The sequence below is a fragment of the Heterodontus francisci genome, chromosome 25 (genome assembly GCF_036365525.1).
Source record: "Heterodontus francisci isolate sHetFra1 chromosome 25, sHetFra1.hap1, whole genome shotgun sequence".
Taxonomy (NCBI): Eukaryota; Metazoa; Chordata; class Chondrichthyes; order Heterodontiformes; family Heterodontidae; genus Heterodontus; species Heterodontus francisci.
In genome coordinates, this window is record NC_090395.1 from 56,492,474 (window position 1) to 56,519,954 (window position 27,481).

At 43.5% G+C, this 27,481-nt stretch overlaps 1 protein-coding gene across 1 annotated transcript in view; it reads left to right on the forward strand.

Moving 5' to 3' along the window:
- The window catches only part of LOC137383879 (plexin-A2-like), a 502,066-nt gene that overhangs the window by 301,461 nt on the left and 173,124 nt on the right, over positions 1–27,481 (forward strand). The window contains exons 7-9 of the mRNA XM_068057231.1: positions 12,203–12,326; positions 13,644–13,797; positions 20,874–20,970. Of these exons, the coding sequence (XP_067913332.1) occupies positions 12,203–12,326; positions 13,644–13,797; positions 20,874–20,970 (375 nt within the window). The remainder of the gene's footprint in view (positions 1–12,202; positions 12,327–13,643; positions 13,798–20,873; positions 20,971–27,481) is intronic.

The window sequence follows — 27,481 nt, forward strand, 5'->3', positions numbered from 1 at the left end:
GCATAAAATTCCCCGCCCAGAATGGAAATGTTAAAATCAAGGTGTTAGTGGATCGTTAGGTCAGGGAGAATAGTGTCACTTTGTCCATTATTCCAAATAATGAATTGCATTTTTCTTCGATTGTAATGAGGTTGAAAGGAAATGAGAAGATGATGATGGTCCGGCCATCATGGTGTGAGGCTGGCTTGGTGAATCAGCTGGTCATTTCCTGTCCTTCAATTTTGTATGTTCGTAAATATTGGAGATGAGGAATCATATAAGCTCCTTACCTGTGGAAATAGGATATGGTCCAAATTGGAGAGGAAAGGTAGAAAAATGAAATCTTAAGTTTAAAAACAAAAAATTGTTTTGTGACTAGTGATATATCTTATCAAAAGCTTTCTCAAAACTAAAATCCCTTAAGTGTTGAGCGTGTCAGATTATTGCAAGATAGACTGGATACCTAAATTTATGCAGACATTTATAGCTGGACAGGATTGAGTAGCAGTGAATAGTTCTGCCCTGAGGGTCATTCCATAATAACCTGATAAATTCTGCAACACTGCAAGTAAACAGCAATGGCGAAGTGATGAATAAGGCACGCAACCAAGGTGGAGAATGAAAACATAATGGAACTCCAGCATACTACGTTTTTGAAGTTAATCAAGTCAGCACACTTAAAGATTTTTGGGATTATATATTTAATATTTTTTTAAAGGCATTTTCTTTTCCGTGCTTACCACAAATGTATTTATTGGCCTTTTCATGATTGAAGGGCTTTGTGCTTTATGGTAATCAAACCTCCTTTCCTCCTTTTTGATGATCTCTGAAACCATTATGCAAAGTATTATGTTCAGCAATAAAACTTGAAGCACAAATGATTGAACAAATGGAATTGTTTTCTCTATTTCTGATGGATCCAAAAATATGGATTTTTTTTTTCTTTGATGGTGGTATAAAGATGCTGGTATGCCATTCAAAAGATTGATAATCAAACAATTGTTTGTCACTGAATGCCATGCTGCCAGAACATCAAATACACAGTAGCTCCTCAGAATGAAGATTCTTCACTACAGAATTGAAAGTATTTGTCATTAGTTTAGTTTAGAGATACAGCACTGAAACAGGTCCTTCGGCCCACCGAGTCTGTGCCGACCATCAACCACCCATTTTTACTAATCCTACACTCGTCCCATATTCCTACCACATCCCCACATGTCCCTATATTTCCCGACCACCTACCTATACTCGGGGCAATTTATAATGGCCAATTAACCTATCACCTGCAAGTCTTTGGCATGTGGGAGGAAACCGGAGGAAACCCACGCAGACACAGGGAGAACTTGCAAACTCCACACAGGCAGTACCCAGAATTGAACCCGGGTCGCTGGAGCTGTGAGGCTGCGGTGCTAACCACTGCGCCACCCCGTCATTCAGATGTTTTCCTGAGGATTGTTCCCTCCTATATTTGCCGTCTTGCTTATCAGTATGGCAAATAAAATAGTTGGCCATAAAAGCATATTCACTACAATGACAGAGATATTTGTGCAGTTAGTTTTCGATGAGGAGATGTGAGAATGAGTTTTGTGTGGTATTGGGAAAAGTTTTTTTCTCCAAAAGTATACTTTTTTTCATATTTGACGGTGTGCGTCCCTGGGAACGGCCCGTAGAGCACAGACTCCTGTGTTACAGAGCTGCTTGGGATGAACCTTGACAAAAACCACTGCATCTCTTTCCACATCTGCTTTGCGAAGACACATTCCAGGAGGAGGTGGGCAACCGTCTCTTCCCCACCACAGCCACCGCGGGGGCATTGTGCGGAGGGGGCGAGACTTCGGGTGTGCATGAAGGATCTGATGGGGAGGGCCCTTCTCACCACCAGCCAAGCTACATCTTGGTGCTTGTTTGAAAGTTCTGGTGATGAGGCATTCCGCCAAATGACTTTGGCAGTCTGCTTGGGGAACCATCCGACAGGATCCACCGCCCTTATCCAGAGATTTGAACATCTATTCCCCATACTGGCGACATCTAGTGGCAGGATATTTATATAACATTTAACTGACTAAATTTCTGATTGGTGCTGACAATAGATCCATATTTAAGTCATCTTGTTCAATTAATGGTCTACATTAATACAGCCATATAAAATACAGTATAAACTATCAAACTTGATTTCGTGTATTTTTTGAACTTTGAAGGCATATTAAATCCACTGTTTTTTTACAATAAACCTGGACTTTGCACCTCAAACTTTGCCATTCCATGTATCTTGTCTTAAGAGCCTCCTTGGATTGGATAGTATGCTTGGCCATGATCGGGGGACCTAAGGTTTTGATACTAAGGATGGATGTCGAAAGTTCCTTGTTCCAGTCCTACTTAGGCCCCCTTCCCCAACTGTTTTTCCGGTACATTGATGACTTTATCTGTGCCGTTTCCTGCTCCCACCCCGAGCTGGAAAACCTTATCAACTTTGCTTCCAATTTCCACCCTTCTCTCACCTATACGTGGTTCATCTCTGACACTTCCCTTCCTTTCCTTGACTTCTCTGTCTCTATCTCTGGGGATAGGCTGTCTATAATATTCATTATTATCCCACCGACTCCCACAGCTACCTCAACTACACTTCTTCACACCTTGCCTCCTGTAAGGACTCCATTCCATTCTCCCAGTTTCTCCGTATCTGATGCATATGCTCTGATGACGCAACCTTCCACGACAGCACTTCTGATATGTCTTTTTCTTCAACCGAGGATTCCCTCCCACTGTGGCTGACAGGGCCCTCAACCGTGTCCAGCCCATTTCCCACACCTCTACCCTCACCCCTGCGCCCCCCCCCCTCCCAGAACCGCGACAGGGTTCCCTCGTCCTCACTTTCCACCCCATCAGCCTCCACATCCAAAAGACCATCCTCCGACCTTTCCGCCGCCTCCAGCGTGATTCCACTGCAAAACGTATCTTCCCCTCCCCTGTTAGCATTCCGAAGGGATCATTCCCTCCGTGACACCCTGTTCCACTCCTCCATTACCCCTATCACCTCATCCCCTTCCCACAGCACCTTCCCATGCAATCGCAGGAGGTGTAGTACCTGCACTTTTACTTCCTCTGTCCTCACTATCGAAGGCCCCAAACGCTCCTTTCAGGTGAAGCAGCGATTTACTTGTACTCCTTTCAATTTAGTATACTGTATTCGCTGCTCACAATGTGGTGTTCTCTATACTGGGGAGACCAAACGCAGACTGGGTGACCGCTTTGCGGAACACCTCCACTCAGTCCAAAAGCATGACCCTGAGCTTCTGGTTGCTTGCCATTTCAACACCCCCTCCACCCCCCTGCTCTCATGCTCACATCTCTGTCCTGGGATTGCTGCAGTGTTCCACTGAACATCAACGCAAGCTCGAGGAACAGCATCTCATTTACCGATTAGGCACGCTACAGCCTGCCGGACTGAACATTGAGTTCAATAATTTTGGAGCATGACAGGCCCCCTTTTTGTTTTCAGTTTTTTTTTTCCTATTTTATTTGTTTATTTCATTATTCATTTTTGTTTTAACCATATGCCTGCCCCACTGTTTTTTTTCATGTTTGTGCTTTGGGCCAGGGCTGTTCATTTTACTGTCCATTAACACCCTCTCTGCACTAACGCGGCGCAGTGGCTAGCACCGCAGCCTCACAGCTCCAGCGACCCGGGTTCAATTCTGGGTACTGCCTGTGTGGAGTTTGCAAGTTCTCCCTGTGTCTGCGTGGGTTTTCTCCGGGTGTTCCGGTTTCCTCCCACAAGCCAAAAGACTTGCAGGTTGGTTGGTAAATTGGCCATTATAAATTGCCCCTAGTATAGGTAGGTGGTAGGGAAATGTAGGGACAGGTGGGGATGTGGTAGGAATATGGGATTAGTGTAGGATTAGTATAAATGGGTGGTTGATGGTCGGCACAGACTCGGTGGGCCGAAGGGCCTGTTTCTGTGCTGTATCTCTAAACTGAACACCATTAACATACCGTTTGCCTTTATTCCATGACCTTCTGGTCAGTTATTCTCTGACTCTCTGTCCTATCAACACCTTCACTTTTGTTATCTCTTGCCCCACCCCCGCTTTATTTGCTTAAAACCTATTACATTTCTAACCTTTGCCAGTTCTGATGAAGGGTCAGTGACTTGAAACATTAACTCTGCTTCTCTCTCCACAGATCCTGCCAGACCTGCTGAGTATTTCCAGCATTTCTTGTTTTATTTGAGATTTGTCCAACATTGATAGATGCAAGAGACAGAGATAGTACCAGTAATTGATTTGCGTTGGTCCTCAAGCACTGGCTTCAAGGAGTTGCTGGCAGAACATGTCAGCATCAGAACCCACTTCTTCTGTTTTTCTTTTATTCTGGTCTTACTAATTGAAATGATGAGACCAGTGAAAATTGACCTTTACCCTCCAACATGGTAGATAAAATCAGCTTGCTATGTAGATTTCAGTTCTCTGTTATTAAATACCTTTTAAAGTCAAATTGAACACTTTTTATTTAAAAACCTCATGGGTGTCCTGAACATTCACAAAGTCCTGTTGGATAGACAAATCCTCTTTGGCAATTAAATTTAATACTCTTTTCAGTAGAGCAAAACCATAGGCAAGGGCAGATGTGTGAGCTTTGTTTAAATGAGTAATTTTTTTTCTTGGCTGATCTGCTGTTTGGCTCTGGACGTGGATTCTGTGCCATTCACTGCACCTTGCAAGACAGCTTTTGCCTAATCAGGAATTCCTGTCTGCAAAGCACAACACAGAGTCCAATTCTGGAGCAATTGCGCAGCAGATGGATCAGGAACTAGCAACAAGGAATGTGTCAGAATGAGAGAGTGCTGGGGAGGGGGAGAAATCCTAACACAAGCGGCTCTGTAAAAGGGAGAGGAAATGGCTCTTTGAAGGAGTTGGGGGTGGGGAGCAGTGAGTGGTGGGGGCGGCGGGGATGGCAAAGCAACTGTTCAGGTAAATTTGGGGAAATGATGATCAGATTATTGAATATATTCCAACTGGCACCACTGCAACATTATCCATATGGTGGAAAATCCTGCTTATATTTCTTGATCACAGAAGGAAGCATTGCCTAAAGGAGAGCTGATTGAAAAAGAAAAGAAAACTGAACACATAGCAGGTGGATTGCGGAATCAGGCTGCTTTGGGACTTGAAGATATGATAACGTAGTTGTTAGCCATAAATATCTTAACCAGGCAAAGCAAACAGTGCTTCAATTCAATTGATTGCGTCTGAATCACCTTTCAGGGTGTGTGTACCTGTTTTTAATTTTGCTCAGAATGGGTTTTAAATGCAAAAAAATTAATCTTCGATAGGGAAACTAGGTTGAAAAGGTCAAGTCTTTGTTAATTTCTTGAGATGAAAATAAGATTGTGCATTCAATTTAGTAAGCAAGAATACATCAGAAGTCATTTTCTAAAGAATCCTAGTTATGTGACTAACATGATGCACTTGTCAGTTAATATAATACAATTCATGAATACTATGGTATTATAATGTCTTCTTGCGACAATATAATTGCTTACCTCTGCAAAAGAAATATTCTCTCAGTACAAAGCATTCAGCTCTGCAGGGTCATTACAGCATGAAGGATTACTGCAGCAGAGTAGAGTTCTGACAAGTTGGAAAATTTGACATATGGCTTTATTACTGGCGTCCGTAGGTCTTTTCAGTCCTGAATGGTTTAGAGTTCTCGATCAGTGAGGAGGAGATGTAGGAGTGAGGCCTGATGTAAAATATTCTCTTTAAAAAATACTTATTAACATCACTCTCATTTGAAAAATGACTGACTGACCGAAATGTGCAATTTACCCTTGTCATCGTCAATGCAAAATTCTTTCACACGCACATGGACATGAAAACAGGAGACAACTCTGGAATTCTCAACGTACCAAATCCGGGAGGTGCATGAGTGTTTGTAACAGGTCATTTTACACCATTTGGGCTTCACGCTGAGTTCAGTGTAGCTCCAGCCTAGTGCAAACTCGTATTAAGTGCCTATGCATCCCATTGAAACTTGGTGGGCACTTCTTACCTGTAAAGCGAAAACACACAACCAGTTTGCTGGCATCTGTAGAGGAAAAATACAGTTAGTGTTTCAGAACTGTTTTATGAAAGGGTTAAAGCCACAATGTTGACCTGACATGTCTCTTTACAGATGCTGATGGACCTGCTGTGTATTTCCAGTATTTTCTTCATTTGTACTTATTGAGCCAGGTTGAAATCTTTTTAATGTGGTGAAGTAATCCTTCTTAGCATTTTTTCATACCAATAAATAATGAGCAGCCCAAGAAGGGGAACTCTGAATGCTTCCAAGCACAGGGATGTGTCCTGCTGCTTTTGTTGCTGTTTGCAACGTGAGACACTGCAAGTTGCAGCCACCTTTGCAACTCAGGCAGGCCAGCTATGTATCTCTTTGTAACTAGTGTGAGACTAGCATCTGGACCATAGTGACTGTCTGGCTGCAAGTGGCTTTGATTGTGGAATAGCAGATTTTTTTTTTGCATTACGAATGTTAAAATAGACAAAAGCTGTGTTCATTTTCTTTGAGAAATGAAGCAGCTTTTAATTGTGTAAATCAGTTTGTGAAAAATAAATAACTTTCTGGATTATCTTCATACTGGTCTGGGAATGTATTCACCTCATTCTGTTGTCATCACTGGTGTCCATAGTCTTGGGAAGGCATTAATCTCCGCTTGCGTGTACTCATTCAACCTTCAGGGTTCTTGTCATGGCTGTGGAGGCTCTTCCACTAGGTTCTTAAGAATTTCATCTGGAAAGAGATGCAACCATTGCATCATGGTTCTTCAATGTAGATTCTTTGGCAGCATACCATTGGATAATCAGATTTACAATGGCTGTGGGGTCCTTCTGGTGCAGTTGGGCAGCTTATGCAGCAGACAATTTCCCATCTGCAAAATGGAATAAATTACGACTTCACTTGTGAATCATGGATTGGGAAGATTGGGTGACATAATAGTCCACACCCCCCCCCCCCTTCCGGGCCCCCACCATGACCTTCCCCCAAGGCCTCCCCGCATCACAAGGCTTCTGATAACCCCCCCAACCCCCCAATATCACTGCCACCAGGCCTCCGATTTCCCCACCTCTACGGGACCCTGGGATTGGCAGCCCACCCGATTGACCACACACCTGCCCCACCATCCCCCCAAAATCAGTCCCGCTCTCCCACCTTTAAGATTTACCTCCACCTCCCCTTACCTCCCCCCACCCCACACCAACCCCAAGCTGGCACAGATTTACCTGGCCTTGTAGTCTTTGCAATCTGGCTTCTGGACAGGAAACCGATTGGTGACATCATGCACACAATTAACTGGATTTTATCAGCCTTCTAAGGACTGGCTGGGAAGTGGGGATCTGTAAAATAGTGTGGGAAGGTGGGGGTGGAATGCCTGTCGTCTTTCCGCCATCGTGGCCTTTTACCAGCAGCAGGGAAGTTGGAGGATGGTCCTCCTGCCCAAAGGCCAGTTGAACCAGTTAAGTGGCCAATTAAGGGCCTCCACCACGTGGAGAGACTATCTGGTGAATACTGGCGGCCTCCTTGCAGGCTTGCTGTGCGAGGAGCATGGAGGGCCCCCCGCCCCGGCGGCAATGGCTGCCCCCCACGCAATCACAACCCTCCCCCTCCCCCAACCTTGCCAGGGCCTGGCTGACTTTGCCCTGGCGCCCCCATACCCCACTTAACTGGTTGGGAAGGCAGTCTGCTGCTTTGGTGTCCACTCTGCTAGGTGCAGTCTCAACAGTGGCCACTGCTCATGGTGGCACTGCTGAGCTGCCCAGCCAAAAATGTAGCCGGGAGGCCCACAGATGGCTGAAGCGGGGTTGCCCCACTGGCTCTCAGACCCATCATTGGGGCCCCCACTGCGTCGACAAAAATCCAGCCAATGGGTTCCACGTGCCTTTCTGGTGCCCCTGCTCCTGGTGGGTCAGCTGAGTAGAAATTCAACCCGTCAAGTCAATAAATGCATACAAGAGCTGGTTTTAATAACTAGTAATGCATCAGTACCTTACCAGTGAAAATTATGGCCACTACTTGGCAATAAACAATATTAGGATGAATTTCCATTGGTGGGTCTGTATGTCAACATGGGCAAAAGCTATTAGGTCACCTGAAAAATTTCATGGGGGAAAGACAGTGAACAATCAAGGAGCTTATACTAATGCACAGAATTGCTAATAATGCTCAGTTTGCAGGTGTGCCACCTCATTAGACGAAGGAAATTCACCCAACTGGGTAAAAGATCTAAAGTAAAGATCCAGTGCCAAATTTACCCAGTAGCATAATATCTTCTTTTCAGCTGTCCTGATTTTATGACGAGTAAACTTGTAGTATTTTATTGTGAAGCATGTGCGTGTAATATCATGTAGCACCCTGCAGCAGTTTGCTGTTCGTATAGTTCACAATGCCGTACTCAACTGTGAGTATGAAATAATGGTGAATAATGCACCGTGTTATTAGATTGGACATAAGGCTATGCATATCATCTCAATCAATACTGCTTAATTACAGATCCCCTTTTGAGTTCAGTATTGTCGTAATGCTGTGGAAAGTTCATTATTGATTTCTTACTACGAAATAGGTACGACTGGTATAATGAGGCTGCTTCTATGCACTGGAACATTGTCAGTACACCAGGGACAAAATTAAATTTCATGAAACCCTTTTTTGAATTCAGTTATGGAAGAGTCAATTTTGCCTTTTCAGCAATTCTGCTTGTTACTGGACCCATTTCATAAATTAGAGACACAGTTTCTCTTTTACAGCGATCAGCTTGTCAAATTTGTGTCTCTTTTATAAATTCCGTATCAACCAACCACTGGCCTCTTTGCACCTTGAAGGCAAAGATATAATGGAGACTGTCTTAGACTGGATTATTTCTGTATGATCAGGTTTAAATAAATCAGAATATTATCAAGTGAAAACCATCAAAGGAATTTAAAATGGGGTTGTTGTACGGTTCAACTTCCGAAAACATGCAAGATCTATTTTACACTAGTATGAGTGTAGATATTATGGGCAGGATTTTATCCTATTCTTACAGATGGGAACGGAGGCAGGAGGGCACACAAAATGGCAAGGGGGGGTTGTCGGGCGGTGTGCCCAATCTAGTCCTGGCCCCCTGTCATTTTGTCCAGGGTGGGAAAGGCCAAGGACGGCCTTCCCGCCCAGGCTAATCCAGGTCCGTAAGTGGCGGGTTCTCTCCTTTGGGGCAATCCATGGACCAGTCCCCGCTCACCCTCATCAGCCACCCTCCCCAACCCCACCCCCACTTTGCCAGGGCCTGCCTGACTGGCCTTGGCGAATCCGACCCCACTTCCCTGTGACCTGGGGTCTCTGACATCTTGTCCGCTGTCGGCCTCTTACAATACCAGCAGTGGCCATCGCTCCTGGTGGTGCTGTTGGTACTGCAGAGCTGCTGGCCCTCTGATTAGCTGAAGGCGGGAGTTTATCCCTTAAAGGGGCAGCATCCCCGATGGCAGGCAGTTAATTGGCTGCCTGCCTTGAAATTCCAATGGGGGTCTGGCAGAGATCCGAGGCAGGTTCTCCTCTGCCTTCTGGCCGACTGCAGGGATCCCCATCACCAAGATAAAATCCCAGCCTATGTATGCATGTTTGGAGCTTGTGTGGCCAAGAAAAAAGCCCTTCTGTCATTACATTTTGAACTTTTCCCACCTTTTCTGCATCAGTACGGAAAAGCTGTTGGAAGGGAAAGATGGTCTGAATCCAGGCTTCAAGTATCAGTTGTTCTCCTGCTGATGTAAGAAGTAATTGTAACAGCCTCCAATTACAGGCAATGCATTAATGCTGTTATCAAATTAAATGGCCTTACATTGTGCGATGTTTGCGTACATTTGTATCAAATTCCTTTCTTCAGTTTCATCCCATTTAAAGCAAATGATTAATTGAAATGGATTAGCACCTCTGTTGAAGTAATGGAAAATAAATTTTGCACAGAAACGTAAACCATTTGTTTGTTCATTAACAATGAACATTAAATTTCAAGGGCTGTTTCCATAAATGGAATTCTTTGAGGAAAATTGTTTGTGTAAGCTTAGAATATCTATATGTATCTCAGTCTCCTGGAAAGGATCACCGGAAGCTTTAGGAATAGGAAAAGAAACATTGGGCCAACCAGCCTTGGCCCCTCTTCAGTTGAGTTGAATCCTTCCTTTTTACCATAACTCAATTCAGAGTGACGTCTGGTTGTGTCTTGAATTCATTTATACTATTTGCTTAAGTGGTCTTCTCTAGTAATGGGCCATAGCTTTCTTCCCATCTCTTAAGCTGAATCATAGCCATCTGTTCAAACATGATTGTCCAGAAATCCAACATCTAATTTTGATTTTCTTTTTCCTTTTTTCCCAGGTTTATTAGGGACACCGCAATCTGGTTGTAGCATAGTGTGACATTCAGAGAGGCGTTGAAGCTATTTTGATCATTTCTGCAGGATTACAGAGTGAAAACCACTAAATGATGGGTATAGGAAAAATATTTGAGTAGGAGACATGCTCTTTATACATTGCTTTAATTTGCCTTTATAATCACCTTAGAAACTTAAGGGTGAAATTGTGAGACAGTAGGGTTTCGACACATTAAGAAATTTGTATGCTATGATTGCATGTCACAATGTCTCCCATTAGTGAATTACTTTCAGCAGATGCTGTAGAGACCATGCGAACGTTTAAAAGTTGTACGTTTTTCAGTCAGTATGAAGGACTCTATCATTGGTGGCACTGGTCTCATTTTGTGTCTCTATCTGTTGGCAGATTCATCCCTTAAATAGATCACTGAATGACAAAATCATGTTTGAACAGATGGCTATGATTACAAGAATTCCTAAAGCAAACAGTATCGTTTTAATGATTGTGGTTTTGTCTCTTGAGTTATATTTGTTCCTTATTTGATTTATTCACAAAATGCTATGAACTGTGGATGTGATATTCCGCTGATTGTAGAAGTAGAGTGAGGCCAGTGTAGAATGAGCAACGAGAGTGTTTGCCAACGTAGGACTAATTTGTTCACTATCACATTATTGCTATTTTCTTCCAATGTTTTTCTTCTCTCTCTGTTGTCGGCTCAGGTTAAAGATCAGCTAAATATCACACATTGTACTTCCCTATTCCCTCCATCAAGGTGAAAGGTGACAATTAAATATTGATGAGGGTTGCACAGGTAAGGAGCAGACACTGGAACTGACTAAATACTTTCAATGGGAATATCAAATCAGCTTTCAGAATTAAAAAATCAATGCATCGCTATTCAAGAGAGGTCCTGTCTGTATAAATCTGAGCAGGTTTAAGTACCTAGAGGTTAGTAAATATTAAATAATACAGAAATTTCCAGCACTCCAGTCAGGTTAGTTGAATACTTAATAAAGCTTGGTTGGTATTAGAATTGTAAATTCAGAGTCCTGATTTGTCACAGCTAATTCAGATTGGAAAGCATTGCATAAATGATGAGGAAAAGTTACCAGTTTCCCCACTTATATGCAAGATGGAAACTGCCTGGTTGGATTGGATCAGTGGGGCGAAGTCACTGCTTCCTGATGGCATGACATATGCCAGCGCATATCACATGGTGATGGAGCTGGGGCACAAATTTGTTGATATTCTGTTTATTCTGCTAGAATTATAATTGTGTTGAATTTAAGTACAAAAAATGTGAGGGGTGACACACAATCACCGGGGAGCTGTCTACTCTAAAGTAAAAAGGTGTTTTGCCTTATCCAGTGCTGTAAACCAAGAGGTTTTCACCTTACTATGGAAAATATCTAACATTATTCTACATATTTCAGCAATTAACTCAAAGTCAGCATGTGTGTCTGGCAGGTCATTTAATTTAAATTAATACCTCCTGGCTCGTGAACTGGCATGCTGCAAACCCAGGGGGCACTGCAATCAGTGCGGGCCATAAAGGTCCAAGCTGAACCTGGTCTCGTGCGTTGAAGTATAAATGAGACCCCAGAGCCCTGGACTACTGATATGTCTCTCAAAATGGGAAACAGTCGGCTTACTTTTGAGTTAGTGAGATCTGAACTGAATTAATTCTCTAATCTGTGTACAATGCTGCATTATTGTCTGGGGGTACCTTCTACTAACATCTCTTGATCAGGCAAGTGGATGTCGAGGTATTTTTGAACCATTCCATATCTCCAGATTAACTTTATTCCTTTCCATTTTCTAAGGTGCTCAAGGAGAGACAAGTGTGAACGAGCAGTGGAGCCTTATCGATTTGCTGCCAGTATCGACCAGTGTGTGAAACTCAGCATCCAGCCAAACAGTATCTCTGTGTCTGAGCACAGTATACCCGTAAGTGTTTCCCACTAAGTCAGAGCTGCTACAATTTCTGATTTAGTACATTCACCAGTAGAAGATAGGAAAAGAGCCTTGTTATATTGCAGAGTTAAACATTTTTGCTAATGGTGTTGAAGGAGCCCTGCCATCGTCTTTCAGAAATTAAATGATTCCAAAGAATTATAATTACCTTAAGACTTGCTATTGTTTTGCTCCAATTCTGTTTTATATTTTCATTGTGTTGAAATTCCTCTCAACATGTCCCCCAATTTGTGCACTCAAAAAAACATTACAAGCAAGAAACTAATCACAATTCCGTTTAGCTGACTTTTTTTTTAGATACTGTTCGTGAGATTCCTTTACTAAGGTTGTTACTAATGTAAAATAATATATAAATTAATTTAAAGTAATCTATAAATTAATTTGAGAGTTCAAAGATTGGCAGTGCATATGCTGGCTTTCGAGCCAGGAATGGAACACATTTTTCTTTTAATCTCTTTGCAAGCCATTAATGGAGTGAAATTGTGCTGTGCAGTATTAGTAAAGAATGGATTAACGTGTTAATATGAGATTACTTTGGCATTTTAATGAAGGATTACTATAAATAGGTTCATTAAAATAATGCACAGAGGAATTTCATGCAAATGTGTCAACAAGTTTGTTGCTAATATCTGACTATAGAATGTTGTGCTGTTAATCAACAAGAGACCCAAATCTCTCAATTGTTGATGATTTGAATTTCTACTTTATCACTACACTTAGTTTAGTGGGTGTAAGTATTCACAACACTAGATCATGGATCATAGAATATTACAGCACAGAAGGAGGCCATTTGACCCATCGAGTCTGCACTAGCTCTTGTGACAAGCAATCCAGTTTTTCTCACTCCCCCTCTCTTTCTCAATATCCCTGAAAATTTTTTCTCCTTATATGAAAAACTGATGTTCCATGTGTGAACCACATTGAGCACCAGGCCGGTGCAGGCATGGGGATTATAGAATCGGTGCAGCACAGAAGGAGGTGATTTGGTCTGTTGTGTCCTTGCTGGCTCTTGACATTAAGTGAATAAATCTTTTCTGAAACCCAAAAGAGAATGTTGGAAATGAAAAAGTTCTTCCTTGTAGTGTAGCAGGAGCTTCTGCTTTGGGCACATTAGTTGGGGCAGCAGAACCTTCATTTAAGCCTAATTAATAATAAACCTGTGAGTGCTTAATGCTGTTGTCATTGGAACTAACAACAAAAATAGAGCTTCCTCTCCCCAATCCTGTCATCTTTCATTTTGAGAAGCACAAATATGGAGGTTCCTGAATTCTTCACATCTGTTTTCTACAGCTTATTTTGAAAGTTAGTGATGTTCCAGACCTTTCTGCTGGTGTTGTCTGTGCTTTCGGAGGATTGACTGAGGTGGATGGTCAGACAATGGGTGACAAGATAATGTGCATTTCACCAGCAGCTAAAGATGTACCTCCTATTCTTGCAAAGCAAGGTAACAAAACTCAACCAGAGCATTAGTTATTGGATATTTCTATTACTTCCAATTCATTAATACCAAAGTAACAGCAATAATTTGAAGGTAACTTTCAGTCAAATGTGAAATCTTTATATTTTTATGTGACTGCAGCTAATTTTTCAACCAGGTTATTGTGTTTTTTTAAATAATGTGATGAATTCCAGCATCATAGATGTCTGGAAGCTGCCAATTTCTTGAGGTATATAATGGAGAGACATAGCTCAGGACAAGTGTTGCTTTTTGGACCAGGAGACCCTTGATTGGCATTCAGTTGCCTTGTTGATGGCACTTGTCATACTGGAGCATTGTCATCTTTCTCTTCGAAATGGAAGATAAAGGATAGCCTAGTGTGTGACTGTGACCAGGATATCCAAGCTATAGAGCATCTTGTGAACCATTATCCGTTAGGATCATTCCCTGGAAGAATAGCTTTGATTCAGTTCTGATTACCAGAGGCCACAGAGTGGATGAACAATGTAAACATCAACTTCTAATGTTGCTCTGCATGTTGCCATAAGAAAGAAGCAGCTCATGGTGAATAAACATGTCTCTGGAGCCTGAGTGCTTATACAGTTCCACATTCTGTCTGGTCCACAAAAATGAATATATTAAGATTCTAAAATACTTGTTTAAATAGAGGAAAATAGTAAAAGTAATGATTCTTTGAATGAATACACCTCACCCAGGAGGAACATGACATTTGTGTGCTCTGTTCATTCTTTACTCCTGATGAAGGAATCATGTTTGAATCTTTGTTGTTTTGAGAATTTTTGTGTTTTTACTCTTAAACAACTAGGCTGAAAGAAAAAATAACTTGCCTTTACAGGCGTCCTCAGGACATCCCAAAGTACTTCCCAGTTAATGAATTGCTTTCAAAGTGAAGTTACTGTCTCTATGTAGCCAATTTGTATGTTGTCAGGCTTTACAAACAGCAAATGTGACAAATGAGCAGTTAATCTGCTTTTGGTAGTGTTGGTGTAGGAAAGCATGTTGGACAGGGCACCAGGAGAACTGCCTGGTATTTGAATAGTGCCATTAGAGCTTCTGTGGGCCTTGGTTTAGATTGGAATATAGGAATGCAAAAGACTGCAGTCCTCTGGCTGCCTCAAAAATTAATACCCCTCAGTTATTAATTTCCCCTACCTCCCTGAGCAGTCTGTTCACATCGCTATCCTCTGTATAGAGTAACTAATTTAAACTGCCTTCGCACCTTTCCTCTTCTAAGCTTGAGCCTATAATTCTAGCGTATGAGACAATCCAGGGTTGAATTCAACTATTCCTTTAAGAATCTACCCTGACTCTTCAGAGTAAACAATCCCAGGCTCCTTGAACTCTTATTTTGTCGCTTTAAGCCAAGTAGCCATTTGGTTGCTAATTAACATATCATCCAAAAGACAGAATGTCCAGCCGTATAGTACACTATTAACTGTCAGCAGTTGGATGGGACTGCTCTAACCTAGTTCCATTTTTATCTATCTAATCACATCCAGAGAATCACTTGCAATGGCTTCTCCTCCTCCTCCCACACTGTTACTTCTGTTGTGCCCCAAGAATCAATCCTTGGCCCCCTCTTATTTCTCATCTACATGTTGCCCCTAAGTGGCATCATCCGAAAGCACAGTATTAGTTTTCACATGTACGCTGACGACAGCTCTCCACCACCTCTCTCGACTCCTGTACTGTTAAATTATCAGACTGCTTATCTGACATCCATTAATGAATGAGCAAAAATTTCCTTCAATTAAGTGTTGGGAAGACTGAAGCCATTGTTTTTGGTCCCGCTCCAAACTCTGTACCCTAGCTACTGACTTCATTCCTCTCCTTGACAGCAGTCTGAGACCAAACTTGTCTGTTCACAACCTTAGTGTCATATTTGACCCAAGATGAGCTTTCATGAGATGGTGTGAATATGACTGCCTATTTTTGCCCCAGTCTCAGTTCATTTGCTGCTGAAACCCTCATTCATGCCTTTGTTATCTCCCACATTCTACCCTGCATAAACTTGAGGGCATCCAAAACTCTGCTGCCCATGTCTTACCTCGCGCCAAGTCGATTCACCTCTCACCACTGTGCTTGCTGGCCTACATTAGCTCCCAATCAAGCAACGTCTTGATTTTAAAATTCTCATTCTTGTTTTCAAAACCCTCCATGACCTCACCCCACCCTATCTCTGTAATCAACTCCAGTCACGCAATCCTCCAAGTTATCTGTGCTCATCTAATTCTGGACTCTTGAGCATCACTGATTTTAATGGCTTCACCATGGTGGCCATGCCTTTAGTTGCCTAGGCTCTAAGCTCGAATTTCTTCCCTACATCTCTCCATCTCTCTACCTTACCTTCCTCCTTTAAGACAATCCTTAAAACCTATCTCTTTGACCAAGCTTTTCTGACTTAATATCTCTTTATGTGGCTTGGTGTCATATTATTCTATAACGCTCCTGTGAAGTACCTTGGGATGTTTTATTACATTAAAGATACGATATAAATATTTGTTGTTGTAGTACTGCTTCAACATTACACTGATGTGTCAGCCTCAATGTTGTCTTGGTGATTGGGCATTGATTCCACAACTTTGTGGCTCAGACGAGTGTTGCTAATAGATCCAAGCTGACGCTGAGCATTTAGAACCAGTATTCGCCCAATCAGAAGCCAATTTTGAAGAGGTAATTTGACTGGGGCAACTGTGGAAGCTATGAGAAAAGGTAAATCAAGTATTTAAAACTTAAATTAAAATAAAGAAAAACAAAGGGAGATTAGGGAACGATAAAATGGCTAAATGGAATGGAAATCTATTTAACATTTTGGAAGTGTTTATGGATATGAAGTCAATGCTATAGCTGGAAAATCAAAAACAAAATAATCCACTCCAGGTATGAGAACCTTTACTTCTATAATAGAGCTTGTTCTAATGTCAGGAGTTGCCTGAAGCTGCTTAACAGCCCCAGTAGGCCAAATCTACTTGAATATTCTGTTGCTAGTGGGCTTGTGTATTTTTTTTTTACTTCCACAACAATTAAATGAAGAGGAGAGCTAGAAGCAGTGAGATACCTGGCCTGTTGGATTGATATAGCACCTTATCACATGATTACTTTTGTAATGCAATCATTGTTGTTATGTGGGAAACACAGCAACAAATGTTCACACAGCAAAATTTCAAACAGCAAATGAATAAGTAACCAGATAATCTCTTTTTGGGTTGTTTGATTGGTCAGGACAACTCCCTTCCTCTGGAATAAAAACAAGAAATGCTGGAACCACTCAGCAGGTCTGGCAGCATCTGTGGAAAGAGAAGCAGAGTTAACGTTTCGGGTCAGTGACCCTTCTTCGGAACAAGAAGGGTCACTGACTCGAAACATTAACTCTGCTTCTCTTTCCACAGATGCTGCCAGACCTGCTGAGTGGTTCCAGCATTTCTTGTTTTTATTTCAGATTTCCAGCATCCGCAGTATTTTGCTTTTATTTTAGTGTCCCTTCCTCTGGATATTGCTATGCGATCTATGATGTCCAACTGAGCAGGCATCCGTTTAAATATCTCATCTGAAAGACAATGCAGCACTGCCTGAATATTACGTTGAGGTATCAGCCTAGATTATGTGCTTTCATCTGTAGTGGAGCTCCAGCTCACAACCTTCTAACTCTGGTGAGAGTGTTACAACTTAGCCAAGGTGATGTTGAAACAGTTGAAAATTTAATGGTTCAAAGTCGTTTGGTGAAAATGTGCTACTGAGGCCACCCTGCACAAATGCAGCTGCTTATTTTCAACAAATGTCCTCTAATCAGAAATATCAGCCTACATATAAGAGGATTTGAATATTGCCAAAGGCAAAATATACCATTGTCATTGCGGTGAACCTTCCTGTTTTGTATAAACTTTTAACCAAAACTACATGACCCTACAAGTATTGAATTGTAAAGCAAACCATAAAATGATGAAATCTGAAAATTGAAATTCCCTGTGGTTTGGGAAACCATGAAAACCAATTCCTAACCACAGCACCGGGTGTGTGCTTACTAAACAAATAACCCATGTTTCCACCAGCTCATATTTCAGCAGTTCCCAGCAGTTTTGTATTCTTGATCTCTCCAAGTCTGAATTTGTTTCCATGCCTCTTTCAATGTCAGTTTCCTAGTGTCTGTCTCTTTAGTTCTTTGCTTTTCTCATTCTCTCCCACTCTCTTCTGTGTTTCTCATTCACTTTCGTATCTTTCAGTCTTATCTTTTCTTGTGTGTCTCTCTATCTTTTCTGTTTCCATCTTTCTCCTGTTTGTGCTGCTCTTTTTCATCACAATCTCTTTGCATCAACAGCCATAATATAAATGATCAGTGCCACAAATGAAAAATTGCCACAACAACTGTTTGTTTCTCAGGTGACAGAATACATTTCCGAGCCCCCTATCTTGAACCATTACTAAGGGGAAGAAGCAGCTGAGGATTTAATGTAATCATGTTGAAACAAATTCGAGTCAAATTACTGCAGCTTCTAATTTCTCAGACAGCACTCATGATGTTCCAACCCCAAGGCTATTGTTTTATTGAGTACTGCTGAAATTGTACTGTTGTACACTTGGTATCTTCCCAAAGCAGTGTGGTTAAGATCAGGAAAACTCTCTGTCAGATAATTAGGAAGGGAAAGAATTTACATGGGAACATCTAAAATATTTGTAACCAATTAGATACAGTTTTTGATCATCACTGTATTAATCCCGATTTATTGATTCTGTAATTCAGTGTTTTTTCATGGGTTAACAATCAGGATTTCACATTATGGCTATGGCTCTTGGCCTTTGGAAAAAGTAAGTCTTTGAGAATGCACAAAGCATACAGGGGAATACACACTTCTTCCGCAAGTGAAGAAAATCTGATGATTTACGAGTAATTATCATTATAAAGGATTTCTCACAAATAGAATAAACTGGAAAGTAGTTGTTTTCCCTTGAGAATTTTGTCTGTCATACACTTAGGGATAATCAAATATCAAAATAAAAATGTATTTGTTTTAAAGAATTGTTTCTTCCTTAGGGAACTATTGAATACAATAGACAGCTTCATACTTCCCATGATATATTGTCACATGATCTAACCCTTTTTATACTGCTCCATTTCTTCCCCCAACAAGCTGGAAGTGGTGAAGATGCAACAGCTGAAAACAATTAGTGGTTTTGGAACAAAAAATTGTTAAAAACAGGAGCTCAGAGTCAAGGTTATTTCCTGGAAAAAAAAACGGGCAAAATTTGATTTAAGTAAAACAAACCTGAGGAGTCTATTTTAACCCAGAGCTAGTTTCAAGGTTCGAGGGAGGTAGGGTGCCGGGCAAATGTGAAAAGCATTCAAAGTTTCAGGCCTGGGTTATTCCAACTCCTGAGCTTTACTTAAATCTCACCGGCCCACTTTAGAGTAGGTGCCAGCAGGTAAAACATGCAGGCAGTCCTAGGCCACTCACCAGCATCTAGCTAAGTGGCTGGGGGGGGATTTTGAGAATGTCTCGAGAGGGATGGAGGGGGTGGTTGGGTGGGCGAGTTCAGGACATGGGAGGTCGCCACTTTGTGGAGCCTGGATTTTTTTTTAAGTATATGTCCAAACTATCATTAGCTTCCAATAGACTCCCTCTTAGGGCATCATGTAACAGAAAAGCCGGAACATTGAATATTCAAAAAAGCATTAATTTGCACAGCAAGAAAGGACCTTTAGGTTTTTTGGATTTTTTTCTTGAAGGTTTGAATTCAAAGTACACTGAAGAGCCACCACATAGAATTACACAGAATATATAGCACAGAAACCAACCATTTGGCCCAGCTAGTTCATTCTGGCATTTTATGCTTCACTTCAGCCTCCTCTCATCCTTCCTCATCTAACTATCAGCATAACCCTCTATTCCTTTCTCCCTCATATGCTTATCCAGCTTCCCCTTAAATGCACTATTCCTCTCAATTACTCCCTGTATTAGTGAGTTCCACATTCTCGCCAATCTCTGGATAAAGAAGTCTCTTCTAACTTCCCTATTGTGTTCATCATATGATATGTTTGGTTCTGTATGCTGCCACCTTATTGAGTCTACTAGAGAGGTTCTTAGACTGTAGTATTTAAACATTAATATTTATTTTGTAACCATATATACACTCCACACTAGCCTGTGTGTCTCCTTCAAAAGCCACGTTGTATCTGGTCTCGAGTCTCTACCACGTGATCTCTTACATAATCATAGTGGACGGTAATCTTTACACACACAAGATTAGCCCTTTCATATCCTTATACTACACCTATTTGATTTCTTGGTGCCTATATTATAGTTTTGCTCTTCCCCACAAGTGGAAACACACTCACTCTGTCTACCCTATCAAAATCTTTCATAATTTTAAAGACCTCAATGAGGTCACCCCTCAGCCTTCTCTTTTCAAGAGAAAAGAGACCCAGCCTGTCTGATAGTTGCTGTGCCTGATAGGTATAAATGTTTATTTTTGAGTAAGCTAGATCATCATACTTATGTGGAAACATAACCTAAGCAGAGTGATGAAATAAAACATTGTTTAGAGAAAAATCTGTTTTATCGATTAGTAAAAATAATTTGAATAAGTAATGTGTGCGCGGCTGGTATAGCCTTCCCAGGTGGAAGCATGTGTAAAAATGTACCAGAATTGTTTCGCCTATTCTTAAACCATAATTTTTCATCTGTCTGCAAAGCATTGTAATTTAATCCACATCTATAGTATGCTGTCTAGCAGGTTTCCCTCCCTGCATGTGTTTACCTGTACAAAAGCAAAGCAGTGTGGATGCTGGAAATCTGAAATAAAAACAGAAAATGCTGGAAATACTCAGCAGGTCAGACAGTATCTGTGGAGAGAGAACCAGAGTTAATGTTTCGGGTTGATGACCTTTCATCAGAATGTTTACCTGTGCTTCCTAAGGATGCTAATGACTGTTTAGCAGTAGGAGCCAGCTAATATCCGATTTATATGTGTTCAGTTAGCATAAATAAAATAAACTGAATAACTGAAATCTGCTGAATGTCATGTTTTCTTGAACAAATGTTGACTAAATGTTGTTCCCCTCTTAGATTGGATTGCGGTGAGCCTCGAACTGAAATCCAAAGAAACAGGAAAGATGTTTGCAAACACTGAATTTAAATTCTTCAACTGCAGCGTTCATCAGCTGTAAGATCAATTTCAATCACTTTTTTAAAAAACATTATTTGTAAATGTATAAATTAATGTCATGTTTTAAACTGTGGCTTATGTTGGCTCAGTCTGTAAAGATCATGCAAACTAATTATTCAAAAAGGTTTCATTTAACTGCCCAATGCACAAGTGGTATTGGTAGGATCTTCAGTGATTTGGAAACAAGGTTTCAATCAATGCTTCTGTTCACAACATTATCCTCATGTTTTTTTAGTTAGTTGGGATATTGATAAAACAGCATTAAACCGACCTGATTCCATTTGTTAACAGCAATTTGCAAATACCTTGTCAGCCAGGATTGCCCGAACCAAACATGCTAATTACTGATTTACAAAAGAGAGCAAGCCAGAGGAATGAGCCTGTTGCACATTTATGGCAAATCCTGGGCATTCAATAAAGCAGTAACAATCTCTGGCACGGCATATACTGCAAAGTGACTCCCTTCCTAAGAGCAAAATTGTTTTAAAACACTCAGTAAACATAATTTTTGTTGTTGCTGCTAATGTTAGCCTTTATTGAGTACATCCCGTGTGCCGATTGCCTTGTGTTAAAAGCTGCACTTGCTGTTCCAATCAGAAAGAAGAAATTAAGGAACAAATTCAAAATGTTGCACTGCTTACCATGTCCCCTCCCCACACCACCACTGCCATGTGTTCTCCATTACCAGTACTATTATGATCAATGCCATGGATAAGATGATAGCAGGAAGGGTGTTGTAGCAGCAGCTCTGGTTTATTACCAAAATGCAGTTGGACAGTGTCTGCCAGATCATTGCAGAAGCATTGTACAGTTTTTCTCTGGCCTTATGGATGAGATTGTCCAGTTACTGCTAATAAATGTTGAATTAGGAGCAGTTTTATACTGTGGACCTGTGCTCACCAAGGAGCTGGGTTGAAACTACGCATACTTGTTTTCGTAGGACCATTCTAGCCAGCAGATATAGGAAACTTGCATCTCATCAGTCTGGCCTGGATTTGGATCCAGAGCCCTGAGGTAAAATCTGGTGTCTAACTATCTACATCACCAAATTCCCCTCCTGACATTTTATCCATTAGATTGTTGCAGCGCCTTATGTTGGCTTTCCCATCTTCTGCAAAGCATCTATTATTGTTCATTCCAACAGCTACTTGTTTGACACAGCCAGGGATAGGCACTGACATGTTGTACCACGCATATTTGACAAACTTATTGACTCAGCCACGGACATGGGGCAATTAATCTGTATATAACGCGTATAGCCAATCTAATGCTATCAAAACACAGTCTAATTTAAAACATATTTCTCCATATAAATAAAGTAGCTAAGCATGCAAACATCAATGGAGAGCAGTATGCAATGCCAATGCAAAATACTTCTGTTGACACAATAGAGCTAGCTACACCATGTCATACAGGTGGTAGATGGACCTTATTGGATAACCTCTGGATTCACACAATGTCAGGAGTGCCAATTCATCCAATAAACCATGAACCTCAAAGAGAGGATTGCTTTTGAGGTGAGGCAGTAGAAAAATCAGCAATAGGAAGACAGATAATTTCTCTCTGCTGTTGTCACAAGACAATTTAACCCGTGATGGTCAATGTTTGTGCAACCTCTCCACCTGCTTGTAATATGTGTCTGAAGACAGGGCAGCCAACAAAAGGGCAGCGATCTCCAAATCAGGAGAATTTTATAGGATGGAGCAGATTGTACTTCAGAAGAGTCATGTAAAACAGAACAGCAGAGTGGGACAGGAAGGGCCAGAGAGATTAACGGTAGGTAGCCAAGACTAGTTTATTCATCGTGACAGGCTGTTAAACCAGGTCCTGGATTCTAAACTACAGAAACAGAATCTGTCATGGACAAAATGTTGTTTGCTCGTGACAAAATTAGATAAACACAATTACAAATAAAGTGTGCCCTTCAGTTCCTCCAGTAAAGTGATTCTCTTGAATTCAGTTAGGTTTATATCTCAGTCTATCACTGTCGATCCCAATTCAGTTCTGATAATTAACAAAAAGCTTTTCTACAAAAGGTTGAGTGGTTCTTAACTGCATGCTTTATTCAGTTACAAAATGTTTCGTCACTATGTATAAGATTGTACTCCAGACTAACCAATGTATGTCCAAGCCAAATCTCTTACCTGTTAGCAAAGGTGCATTTTTAACGTAACATCAGTATATGATATAGACAACTTTCAAATGACATTGGCCACTCGGGTTATCTGGCCTCAAACTGGATAGGAAATGATTCATTCTGCAGTTACTGATCTTTGACACACTTGTAAAACTTGTCCTTTAATTTGCAGCAAAAAAAATCAGTTAATGACTTTTTAATATGGTCGTTGAAACATAATAAACTTTTACTATGTCTTCCCTGACAATTTTTAAAATTGCAAATGCAACTTAGATTTTGTTAAGGAATCATAGACAGTTCATCATAGATTAGGGTTGATTAAAGCTATCTGCTACATTGTATTTACTAACTATGGTATATGGGTCAGCAACATCCTGTTTTTGCCAATATCACTCAGTCCCATTACACCACACTCTTGTATTCATGAGGAACTTACAGTCCTCTCTACTGGAGATTCCTTGGATTTTCTTGCCTGTTTTCCCCTCAATGTAACAATGGATAGCAGCAGAATTGCGACATTTTATAGAAGTAAAAGTCCAGCAACTTTCAATATGTCACTGAATTTGTGTCCCAAGTGAAAGTAATGCATACCAGAGCGCAGAAATTCAGACATTACCTAAGTGACTTTTGCCATTTTTAAAATGAGTTTACAGAACACAAGCCTTTAAACTTGTCATTTAAAATAACCTAGCTTCTCTGCCTCCTCTCTCTCTCTGCCTCCTCTCTCTCTCTGCCTCCTCTCTCTCTCTGCCTCCTCTCTCTCTCTGCCTCCTCTCTCTCTCTGCCTCCTCTCTCTCTCTGCCTCCTCTCTCTCTCTGCCTCCTCTCTCTCTCTGCCTCCTCTCTCTCTCTGCCTCCTCTCTCTCTCTGCCTCCTCTCTCTCTCTGCCTCCTCTCTCTCTCTGCCTCCTCTCTCTCTCTGCCTCCTCTCTCTCTCTGCCTCCCCTCTCTCTGCCTCCCCTCTCTCTGCCTCCTCTCTCTCTCTGCCTCCCCTCTCTCTCTCTGCCTCCCCTCTCTCTCTCTGCCTCCCCTCTCTCTCTCTGCCTCCCCCTCTCTCTCTCTGCCTCCCCCTCTCTCTCTCTGCCTCCCCCTCTCTCTCTCTGCCTCCCCCTCTCTCTCTCTGCCTCCCCCTCTCTCTCTCTGCCTCCCCCTCTCTCTCTCTGCCTCCCCCTCTCTCTCTCTGCCTCCCCCTCTCTCTCTCTGCCTCCCCCTCTCTCTCTCTGCCTCCCCCTCTCTCTCTCTGCCTCCCCCTCTCTCTCTCTGCCTCCCCCTCTCTCTCTCTGCCTCCCCCTCTCTCTCTCTGCCTCCCCCTCTCTCTCTCTGCCTCCCCCTCTCTCTCTCTGCCTCCCCCTCTCTCTCTCTGCCTCCCCCTCGCTCTCTCTGCCTCCCCCTCGCTCTCTCTGCCTCCCCCTCGCTCTCTCTGCCTCCCCCTCGCTCTCTCTGCCTCCCCCTCGCTCTCTCTGCCTCCCCCTCGCTCTCTCTGCCTCCCCCTCGCTCTCTCTGCCTCCCCCTCGCTCTCTCTGCCTCCCCCTCGCTCTCTCTGCCTCCCCCTCGCTCTCTCTGCCTCCCCCTCGCTCTCTGTGCCTCCCCCTCGCTCTCTGTGCCTCCCCCTCGCTCTCTGTGCCTCCCCCTCGCTCTCTGTGCCTCCCCCTCGCTCTCTGTGCCTCCCCCTCGCTCTCTGTGCCTCCCCCTCGCTCTCTGTGCCTCCCCCTCGCTCTCTGTGCCTCCCCCTCGCTCTCTGTGCCTCCCCCTCGCTCTCTGTGCCTCCCCCTCGCTCTCTGTGCCTCCCCCTCGCTCTCTGTGCCTCCCCCTCGCTCTCTGTGCCTCCCCCTCGCTCTCTGTGCCTCCCCCTCGCTCTCTGTGCCTCCCCCTCGCTCTCTGTGCCTCCCCCTCGCTCTCTGTGCCTCCCCCTCGCTCTCTGTGCCTCCCCCTCGCTCTCTGTGCCTCCCCCTCGCTCTCTGTGCCTCCCCCTCGCTCTCTGTGCCTCCCCCTCGCTCTCTGTGCCTCCCCCTCGCTCTCTGTGCCTCCCCCTCGCTCTCTGTGCCTCCCCCTCGCTCTCTGTGCCTCCCCCTCGCTCTCTGTGCCTCCCCCTCGCTCTCTGTGCCTCCCCCTCGCTCTCTGTGCCTCCCCCTCGCTCTCTGTGCCTCCCCCTCGCTCTCTGTGCCTCCCCCTCGCTCTCTGTGCCTCCCCCTCGCTCTCTGTGCCTCCCCCTCGCTCTCTGTGCCTCCCCCTCGCTCTCTGTGCCTCCCCCTCGCTCTCTGTGCCTCCCCCTCGCTCTCTGTGCCTCCCCCTCGCTCTCTGTGCCCCCCCCTCGCTCTCTGTGCCCCCCCCTCGCTCTCTGTGCCCCCCCCTCGCTCTCTGTGCCCCCCCCTCGCTCTCTGTGCCCCCCCCTCGCTCTCTGTGCCCCCCCCTCGCTCTCTGTGCCCCCCCCTCGCTCTCTGTGCCCCCCCCTCGCTCTCTGTGCCCCCCCCTCGCTCTCTGTGCCCCCCCCTCGCTCTCTGTGCCCCCCCCTCGCTCTCTGTGCCCCCCCCTCGCTCTCTGTGCCCCCCCCTCGCTCTCTGTGCCCCCCCCTCGCTCTCTGTGCCCCCCCCTCGCTCTCTGTGCCCCCCCCCTCGCTCTCTGTGCCCCCCCCCTCGCTCTCTGTGCCCCCCCCTCGCTCTCTGTGCCCCCCCCCGCTCTCTGTGCCCCCCCCCTCGCTCTGTGCCCCCCCCTCTTTCCCCCAGCCGCCCCCCTCTGTGCCCCCCACACCACACACCAACTAAGTCCGTGGCAGGAATACCTGTGGATGACCTCTGCATCCCGCCGCCAATTGAGTCCCTTAAGTGAGCAGCTATTGCCCAATTAAGGGCCTCATTCCGCCTCCGCCCGTATTAGTTCAGCGGACAAGCCTATGGGTACATGGGGAGTACGCCAAGGAAACCCGTGCGGGTTGCGTGCTGGCTCTGGGGGGTGTTCCTCATTAAAAGGTACTTCGTGTGTGATCGATGGATCCGGCATCGGGAAGAGGAAGGCCTGCTGAGAGCCACCCCCTTCCCTTGCTGCTGACACCCCCTCTCCCACAACCTGCACCCCGCAAATCCCCTCCTGCCCTGACGCCTCTGTGGCCTGGGCGCCCCTTGTCTAGGGTGACTCCATTCTCGACAGCAGCCACCACCTCAGCCGTGGTGCTGCTCAAAGAGCTGCCAGCCTCCCATTAGTCGGTATCTCTCAGCGGGCGGAACCTCCGTCGCCGGGGTCCTTAATCCCAGGCACGGCCTGCCACTGTCCACGTAAGTGTCTAATTGGCAGCTGGCCTTCCCCAGGAGGCAACACAGGGCTTTCACTGGCACTTCAACCTGTGGCCGAGACCCCCATCGCCAATATAAAATCCCCCCTCCTGGAGTGATACTTGCATGACGTATATAAACAGATGTACATAAGGCCATCCCTTGCATATTGCCTGTTTTGTGTATCATCTAAAATGCCCCTTTATGCACCCAAGTTCATCATATTGAATTTGATGGGACTGTTAATGGATCTCTGAGTGAAAACCAAATTGCCCCTTAAAACTCAGTGCACAAATTGCAGTCGGAAAAAATCCAGGCTGTGAGACAAAAGGTCTCCCACCAGTCCATGAGTTGTAGCCCAGACTTAAGCTTCTGGCTTTGATCGTAAATGTTTTCTACTTTCTTTAACAATTTTGAGTAAACCACCAGCTGAAACCCCTGGTTTTGTGTGATCATGTGGTAATATTAAGCATCCCTCGCTTGGGTGGGTTCAGCCAGCATGCACAAGCTTTAGGCAATGGTACTTTAAAAATTGCAATTCCAAAATTGAAATTTGGCCAAATGTGAAAAAAAAGTTTTAGTGCAATTCTCATCTTATTCCAAGGCTCATCAGTGAGCTCCTACAATAATCTCCAAGTAAGTCTTGGAGGAATCCCTGCTTCCGAGTGGCTGATGATTTTGATTGGGTTGATTGCTGTCTGGAAGGTTCATAAAAAACTGATTGCATTTTGCACCTCTACATTGAGCTGTTTTATTTTTGATTTCTCGCACCACATTGTTCCTGACCGTGCGTATCCAAGTGTGCGCAAGGAACATTGGAAGTTGTAATTTAATATGGCTTTTTCAATTAAGCAGACATTGTGCAGTGCATTTGACAGCTATTCCATGCTATATAGTTCACATTTTATTTAAGTGCAAACTGTAATGCAGAATATGCTTCCATGCGACTTTTTTCAACCTTGCCAAAAATGAGGTAAGTGCTCTGCTAGAATCTGGTGGCATTTACCTGCATTGAGATTTAAACTGTGCTGCGATGTAAAGCTGGCATTGTGGTTGTCTCAATGTGAAGTTAACTTAATATACAATGATTTCTAAAACTAAGATTGC